This window comes from Pundamilia nyererei, unplaced genomic scaffold (assembly GCF_000239375.1).
Source record: "Pundamilia nyererei isolate P.nyererei 1_Seehausen unplaced genomic scaffold, PunNye1.0 scaffold00630, whole genome shotgun sequence".
In the NCBI taxonomy this organism is placed as follows: domain Eukaryota; kingdom Metazoa; phylum Chordata; class Actinopteri; order Cichliformes; family Cichlidae; genus Pundamilia; species Pundamilia nyererei.
This window is the reverse complement of record NW_005188031.1, coordinates 31,170-39,937: the sequence shown is the minus strand read 5'-3', so window position 1 is coordinate 39,937 and position 8,768 is coordinate 31,170. Positions and strand designations below refer to the sequence as shown.

Here is an 8,768-nt window from a genome sequence, read left to right as displayed (position 1 = left end):
TTCTACTGTATATAGTATTTTATTTATTCTATTCTGTACAGTTGTGTACTGTATTTATTCTTATTGTATCCTAATTTTTGCCTCATAACTTTTGCACTGTCCACTTCCTGCTGTGACAAAACAAATTTCCCACGTGTGGGACTAATAAAGGTTATCTTATCTTATCAAGCAAGTCACGAGACTAAAGTGACGTCCTAAGTTTAATCGGCAGTCCAACTGCTGTTGAGTCAGTTTTAGAAACTGACTTTAAAGGTTAGTGCTAATGAAAAATAGGAAGAAAAAAAAATATCAGAATTTCAGAAAATAGGGAAAAGCTGACCGTGCTGTAAAAGACAAACTTCCTCACTTTGGAATGAAAAAGAGAAAACCAAAATAAACTAATAGAGTATTGGAGTTGGTCGTTGATTTAGTCAGAAAATTGTGTGAATTGCATGAAAGGATAAAGTGTGCGTGTGTGTGTTTTCACTTTTAAATGCTGGTCCCTTCACAGATGTTGGAACATTTTCCTTGAATGCATCGTTTTCCTTTCTCCTCATTTTTGCTCCAATCGTTCTTCAAACAGAATTACACATTAACTCCAGGAGTCAAAAAGTTGATGATAAATGCTTTTTTAATATCACTCTTCTATGTTACACACAAATACAGCTGAGAGTACACACATGTTCCAGAGAGGTATGCAAAGAGTAGGCACCATCAATGTCTAACAGACTACAGCACAAAGACAACACATGCTGACAGGATGTCACAGCTACCAAACTTCAACTATAATAAACACACAAATGAATACATTCAGCTAACATCGTACAACACTGGACAAGCAGCTGGACAGTGAACGTGAAATAGTCATGTGCTGAAACACGGGTACATGCTTTTTAGTTACAGTACTGCTGGGAGGCTACACTCTTCCATGGAAGACGTGACTGGTCAGGAACAGTGACAGGACTCGGGTTTATCTGCAGTTATGCTGGCTTTTGGAAGGAGGGAATGTAGTCTAGCTCTTGTTAAAGACAGGCCTCAATTATCCTGTAGTGACCAAACACATTCCCAGTTTTCTCATAATCTGCGGTTAGTGGAGTACAAGTACTACTAGTAAAAATAATAAAATGAACAGTACTTGTTATGCGTCCTACAGTTTACACTTTACATAAAACAGCTCAGTGCCTAGTAGTGCTTGTACAAGTGGTACAGATGCTACTGGTGAAGAAAGAAAAATAAAGACATGTAACAAGTTAAAGGAAAAACAAGTGATGAAATAATTTATTAAGGGGACGCCAACAGCCTTAATCCTTGGCACTGATTCCCACTCTCTGGAAATGGACTAATGGCAGACCATACTTCTAAAAATCATTCCCTCTCTTTTCAGGATCAAAAATCTTTCCCCTTAAAAAGAGAAAAGTGGATCAAACCCATGGAGGTAAAATACCTCCACAGCCCTCAGTGGGGGAGTCACAGGTTCTGCTTTTTCCTTTAATTTGTCACACATCCACAGTGGACCATTTCAGCTCCAGTTAGCACAGGGTGAACTGGAAGTGGTTGAGGTTGTACAGGGATCGTTACTGTAAAGAAATAATGCCACAGTGCACAGTGAGAAGCTACAGGGTTTGTCTCTGGCTGCCGTACCACGTGCTGAGCTACGGACGAAGGTAGTTTGGTTTAGCGAGGGGCATCCGGAGCAGCGATCTTCTCCAGACTGGGCTCCATTCCCCAGATTTCCCGGGCATACTCAGAAATGGTGCGGTCACTGGAGAATTTTCCACAGCCAGCAATGTTGTGAATCACCATCTTGGTCCACTCTTTAGGGTTCTGTTAACATAGAGAGGGCGTCACAGGCCAGGTGCCATTTATTGGACAATACTTGTGTACATGACCTCACTAGCAGCAGAGCATACCTTGTAGAGCGCGCTGACTCTCTCCTGACATCTGATGTAGTCTTCGTAGTCAGCAAACACCTTGAACCTGCAGGACATAAAAATGTTTCAACAGTGAGCTGCATTGTTCACTCTTCAGCTCGTGTCTAACGCCTGGGAAAGTCAGTCACATGTTTGCTCAGCAATGACACGACATCACTGGAGCCTACAGTGTGAGTTAGAATGCAAAGTACTGACTCGTGAGTTTAGGGACCACCGTGCGCTCACCTGTCATGGTGCATCAGCATGTTCACGAGGTCTTTGAAGAGGCCAGGCTGGCTGGGGCTGAAGAAGCCTCCTGCTATCTGGTCCACTGCCTGCTTCAGCTCGGGGACACGGTTATAGTAGGACACGGCGTCGTAGCTGAGGACGGAGAAAAACACAGAGATGCTAGCTGTGCTCCACAGGACAGAGCAGACGGTGGATGGAAGTTACTCCTGTGGTTTCCATGGTGGTAAAGCAGGGCTTTAAAAAGCACAACATCCCAGGTGGAAAATACTTTTCAGTTTTATTATTATGTGATGATACTGTTCAGCTGCCGTTACATGGTTAAGTTACTTTAGCTAACTAGTTGAGCAGAGGCCTGGGAGCTCGAGGCTCCTGCACAGTATCTTAGCTGTTCCCAGGACTGCGCTCTTCTGGACAGAGATCTCTGATGTTGTTCCTGGGATCTGCTGGAGCTACTCGCCTAACTTGGAAGTCAGCGCATTGAGTGCTCCGATTACCACTGAGACCACTGTTACCTTCACCCTCCACATGTTTGAGCGTAAGACATCCGTGGCAGCAACAGACGTGTGCAGATCAACAATGGATAATATGGAGTGCAGAGAGAGCACGACCATGCAACGATTAAAGCGTGGAAGTAATCACATTACTTTGAGTTTGATTCTGTGAAAAGTGACAAAAACATCAGCGTCTGCTGTTCACGTTGTGTGGGAAGAAAACTTCTTTCTACAGCGAAAAATTTAACTTCAACTCTGAGCGAGCAGCGAGCACGCTGCCACGGGAATGTGACATTCACACAGAAACCCCGGATTCTCCCACTGACAGGACAGCTGTGGGCAAACCTCCACCCACCCCACTCCAGCTAAACAGGTGACAACAGATTTAAGAGCTGCTGAGTCTTTGATTTAATTTATTTTCTGCTGATTTTACTCGCATCTATTTGAAAGAGTAGAAACCCAAAACATTATTTTATCTGCTGGATTATGCAGGAAATAGGTTTAAATGTTAAACATTTCTTCCAGTCAAAGATTGTTGCATATAATTTAATTTTTACTTGATGCATAAAGTTAAAAGATAACTAATAAACTAATAAAACAAGTTTTAAAGAGACTTTTTCATTTGATTCAGTTTAATATGATGGATTATGCAGAAAAAATAGAACTGGGCTGAAAGGTCTGTTGCCTTGTTATACTCAGGTTGTGTATCATGTTTTTTTTTTAAAAAGTAACTAAGCAATAAAGTAACTAATTGCTCTTAGATCCACTGGCTGCTGAGCATTGCATCTTTCTCCCATATGCTCTTCCAGTATTGCTCCGCTCGCCTATGAAAAAAAGCCCCCAGCCTCGGTGGTGCTGTTCTCATATTGTTTCTCGGGTATACTTCTTCAAGCGGCTGGCCAAGGCTGTGAATCTTTAGCAGCTGTTTCCAAGGCCTCAGGTATGGACACTTTGCTGTACTTCTTAGTTACCTTTCTGCAACTGAAGTTGGCTAACATCCCTCTATGCTACCTAGATCTTGGCCTCTAGTCTCCTTTTGGTTGTTGTAGCCAAGCATCTCACTTATCCCTGATGTTGTGGATGTGGATGTATATCTACATCTCCATATATATAGACAGACAGACAGAGACACACACACACACACACACACCTCTGAACCAAGACCATTTTAAAACTCACCCCTTCTTGTCCAGAGCCTCCACATCGTGCACCCTCATACCAAAGATGAACAGATTCTCCTCTCCAGCCTCCTCTGCCATTTCCACGTTGGCACCATCCATGGTGCCAATGGTGAGGGCGCCATTCAGCATGAACTTCATGTTCCCTGTGCCCGAGGCCTCAGTACCTGCTGTGGAAATCTGCTCAGACAGGTCAGCCGCAGGGATGACTGCACAGAGGAGACACACGGAATACAGTGGAGTCAGCTTTATGTGCTACTGTCCCAACAGAGAATGACCCAACATAAAAGATCAGGTTTATCCAGCTGTAGTGTAAATAAGTGATATTATACATCACTTATTTACAGTAAGACACAGTCAAAAACTTATTACTCTTCTCAGCCAGTGTGACGCGGTAGTTCTCCAGGAAGATGACTTTAAGGCGATCTCCCACCACGGGGTCATTATTAACGATATCTCCGATGGACGTGATCAGCTTGATGATCATCTTGGCAGTGTGGTATCCTGGAGCAGCCTAGAAACGCAGAAGGCACATGCTGGGAAACCAAGAGGCTCACCACACCCTCAAAGTTCAAAAAGAGGTGTTAAATTCGTAGTGGCTAACAGCTAGCTTCAACTCGTCCAAGACGTGCAGCTCAACTCAATCATGCTCAATTTTCCTCCAGAGGTGCTTCTAAATCATCACAGTTTCATAGCCTGTCCTGTCACAGCAGTCTATAAACTACAGGTGAATAAAACTACCGAATGAGGTAGAAGAAGAAGATAGGTCCTGCTTGGTGAGACAGGTGTCTACAAGCAGCTTCTCTGATGCAACAACATCCATGTGCAGACAGATGGACAGCCATGTTTATGACTGACTGTGTCAAAGTGGCCCAGACACATACTAGATAAGGCTGGATTTGATGTAGTGTGAAGTGCAGTGGGTGTGGGAATAAACTGCTTCCATGACAGGCTTTCTTCTGACCACATTAAACTTTTAGGAATATTGCTGCTCACCTTTCCTCCAATCATGATCGTTCTGGGTGTCCACTGCTTGTTGGGCTCGTTCTTAATGCCTGATCAGAGAGAAAGACTGTTTGTTTGTTTGTTTGTTAAACAGAAGACAAGTCTGGATTGAGAGTTAAAGCTCAGCAGCACCCACGGTTGTACAGTGTGATGATATGCAGGCAGTTGAGTAGCTGCCTTTTATACTCGTGGATCCTCTTCACCTGCACATCAAACATGGAGCTGGGGTTGATCTTCACCTTGTAGTGCGCTTCAAGATGCGCTGCAAACTTCATCTTGTTCTCCTGAAAGTTCAGACAGAGGGTGTAAAAAGAAGCACGCAAACAGAGTGCATTCTACTTTTGGCATTTTAAGCTCTCACTTGTTTGATTTTGGCTACGTCCCGGATGAAAGCGTCATCATTCACAAAGTCCAGAAGCTTCTTCAGCTGGTCCAGGTCACGGATGTAATCCTCTCCAATTTTCTGGAGGTTAAGCAGGTGAGTTAGGCAAGATCTCTACAAAGACTTACAACGTTCACAAATAACTAACCCACCTCAGCGATGACCTCAGCCAGACCGGGGTTGCACATGACCAGCCAGCGCCTGGGGGTGATACCGTTGGTCTTGTTCTGAAACTTCTGAGGGTCAACCTCGTAAAAATCCTTGAACCTGAACGTGGAACACCAGTCAGAGAAACTTCCAAACATCTTTGTAACATGTTATGCAGCTGGATTCCTACAGGTTTCCTTACACAGTGTTTTTGATGATATCTGAGTGGATACGGGCCACTCCGTTGACTGCGTGAGAGCCCACAATACAAAGATGAGCCATGTTGATTTTCTTCACATCTCCTTCCTCAATAAGGGACATTCTACATATGCGGTCAGTGTCCCCTGGGTAAAGCTTCGAGATGCGCTGGAGGAGTGAAGATAAACACTCTGAGATTACTCACTGCTGTGCGTATAAAAAAAATGTTTCATTCTTCAAGAACGAACCACATTTTCTCTGCTCACAAAGCTTTTCAGGCACCTTATTGCCTGAAAAGCTCCAATATTACATCCTCCCCTCATACCTCCAGGTGCCTCCTGTTGATCTCGTAAATGATGTCGAGGTGTCGAGGCAGCAGGTTTTGGAAGAGGTCCACGGGCCAGCGCTCCAGTGCCTCAGGCAGCACGGTGTGGTTGGTGTAGGCACAGGTTCGGATCACAATGTCCCAGGCCTAGACACAGAGGCCAGAGCCACAGGCAGCTAGGTTAGCATTTAAGAAACTGTGCTAAAGAAAATGTGAACCAATGTGAAAGCACTTTTTTAGCTGATCAGTGACTTGGTTTGAGGTTAGCGCTAAGGACACAAACAAACAATGAGACTGAATCCCGGTCGAAGAATCCTAGAACGTCTATAAAATATGGGCTGATCAGCGTAGCCAGAGTCTGAAAACTGCATCTGTTTTAATGGCAGGTAGCGACTCTTAATGCACCTACTTCTTATTTGCAGAGCTCACTAAACGTCTTCCCAGTGACTTTATGGTCTCCAGCTCAGTTTGAAGTCTTAAATACATCATTAGGGTCCCACAGACTCACTACAGATGCACACTGGATGGAAAAGTTAAGAGTTTGCGATGTGATACCTTCTCCCAGGGCACTTTCTCAATGTCCACCAGCAGCCTCATCAGTTCAGGAATGGCCAGAGCAGGGTGGGTGTCATTCAGCTGGATGGCCACCTGCACATGGAGAGAAAACAGAAAACTCATGATCATCAGTTTTAGGAGAAATCAATAAGAGAAAGTAAAAAACAAAAGAGAAGCAAATAACACAGAATGACAGCAAGCTCACCTTGTCTGGCAGTGTGGAAAGATCTAACCGCACAAACTCTGTGGAGCCAAACTTTGAGGCTTTGAATCGACGGATGATGTCCTGAAGAGTTGCAGCTACGACAAAGTATTCCTGCTTCAGACGCAGCTCCTTCCCTTCAAAGAACTGAAGGAGAGTATGAAGAGCTGTTACACCAGAGTTCAATGCTTACAATCAATCTGCTGCCGGTACACCCGCTGACATTATTATGGAAGAAGCACAGAAAAAGAGAGCAGCTCAGGAGGAGGAAATCATCAGGTTAGTCCGTGATTTGAACCGAGGGAACAAATCGTGGCAGGATCAGCCTGCTATTATTTGTATCTCACTGCAACTTTACTGTATAAAGAGCTAACATCTCCAAAATGTCAGGAGTAGTTGGTCATTACAACAAGTGTCTGTGAACTAAAAATCAAGAATGTGGGATCCTGTTTGTCCGTGTTTTGGAGAGCCCAGCGCTGCTCCTGACGCAGGGAAAACCAATTCTGCAGGGGAGACCTACCTCGGCACTTGTGCAGGTGAAACCAAAGGGAAGATATGCTTCACCATATTTTCTAGTCTTTGGCTTAGAATGAAGTTGGTTTGGAAACATATTCAGCGATGCTTCATTTCCTGCTTTGCGTTTGTGTGGGAGCCCCGTCAAAAACCTGTCAATTATGCTAGCAGCGTCCAAGCGTTCCTTTTTTTTTTTTTTTTTTCTCCTTTTCTTCCGTTGCCCTTCCCCCTTGCATTGGTTTGGGGCCCCCCCCTTAGATGTGGGCCCCACACTTTGGGAACCTGTGCACTAAGAGACGTTTTTGTGCCCTTTGCAGACCCTGTGCTTATTTCCAAGTCCCAAATGCAATCATTGCAGGAGTTGGGTCAATCTTAACTTTTAAAACACTGGACAGATAAGGAAAAATGTCACCTGGCACAGGGATAAACACACTCCTGAACCTTGAGGAAAGCTAGAAGAGTTGGAGCTGTTATAGCGGCAGAGGGTGGGCTGACATCATATTAAACTTTAGGGATTAAGAATGGGATGTCGCTGAAGTTCATACGTGTGTGAAAGCAGATGAGCAAATACTCTCAATGTCACGCACAGCACCATCCACTAGTTCATGTGAACGAAGCAAAAGTTCAAATAAATAAGAAGTGCAGCTGTAAATCCACTCACATTGTCGTTGGGGTAGAGCACTCTGGAGATGTTCTCAGCGAGGTTTCTATCGAGCACAGCTTGAATGTAGCCTCCAACATTAACTGTGGGACAACAGCAAGAAGAGCAGTCCATGTCTGCTGGTTCTACTTTTCACAGAGTGATGTGAGCAGAGGGCAGTACTCACAGTCTTTCAGGTTAAAGTCACAGGGCGCCTTTGCAGACCACAGCCTCATCGTATTAACTATGTTGTTTCTGTAGCCGGGGACTGGAGTGTCATAGGGAAGAGCCAGAACCACCTGGAACACACACACTTCATCATTTCTCAGTGTTTGAACTACAGTCTGCTGATTTACTGTCAGGGATGATGTCACAGACCACAGGACAAGCCAGCTAGACTGAGATGGGGCTGCAGGGCAAATACAAACCATCCGTCCCAGGTATCATTACAGGGAATGTGAGGGAATACCACAGTGCAAGGTTCCTGGGTTCAGACATCTTCAGGCAAACTGAGGTGTTCATCGGGGAGACATGAAGAGCTGAACTCTCTAATCCTTCACATATTCCCGAGGCACAGATACTGAGCTGGAAGCTACCAGAAAGCATTCATATCTGTTACTGTTGTTTGCATTCAACCTTCTCTGATGCAGAGAACAAGTGACGGGACTCTCTCCACCCTGCATTCTTCTACTGCCATGGTCATTACTACTGCCATGAGTGTAACCACATCTGAAGATTACGGTGCATCTTTGTCCCACTTTCTCCAAATCACTGGGCAGACTGGAGCCCCTCACTGAGCCTGGTTCAGCCGCAGGGTTCTTACTTTAAAAAGACATTTTTCCTTCTCATCGTCACCAAGAGCTTGCTCACAGCGAGTTTTCTGACTGTTGCCGTTCTCTCTGTATTATCATAAGGTCTTCATCTTACAATACAAATACACAAATGTGTGATTTGGCACTGCGGGAAAAAGTCCTGCTTCACACAACATTACCAA

At 44.5% G+C, this 8,768-nt stretch overlaps 1 protein-coding gene across 1 annotated transcript in view; it reads right to left on the bottom strand.

Annotated features, from left to right (window-relative positions):
* Positions 1-597: 597 nt before the first annotated feature.
* The window catches only part of LOC102203624 (glycogen phosphorylase, muscle form-like), a 13,080-nt gene continuing 4,909 nt past the window's right edge, over positions 598-8,768 (bottom strand). Inside the window, exons 6-20 of the mRNA XM_005754709.1 lie at positions 7,962-8,073; positions 7,796-7,878; positions 6,625-6,768; positions 6,420-6,512; positions 5,865-6,011; positions 5,544-5,707; positions 5,347-5,461; positions 5,174-5,275; positions 4,949-5,096; positions 4,804-4,862; positions 4,180-4,321; positions 3,809-4,016; positions 2,136-2,270; positions 1,890-1,956; positions 598-1,803 (exon numbers count right to left, since the gene is read on the bottom strand). Coding sequence (XP_005754766.1) covers positions 1,654-1,803; positions 1,890-1,956; positions 2,136-2,270; positions 3,809-4,016; positions 4,180-4,321; positions 4,804-4,862; positions 4,949-5,096; positions 5,174-5,275; positions 5,347-5,461; positions 5,544-5,707; positions 5,865-6,011; positions 6,420-6,512; positions 6,625-6,768; positions 7,796-7,878; positions 7,962-8,073 — 1,869 coding nt within the window. The 3' untranslated portion in view covers positions 598-1,653. The remainder of the gene's footprint in view (positions 1,804-1,889; positions 1,957-2,135; positions 2,271-3,808; positions 4,017-4,179; positions 4,322-4,803; positions 4,863-4,948; positions 5,097-5,173; positions 5,276-5,346; positions 5,462-5,543; positions 5,708-5,864; positions 6,012-6,419; positions 6,513-6,624; positions 6,769-7,795; positions 7,879-7,961; positions 8,074-8,768) is intronic.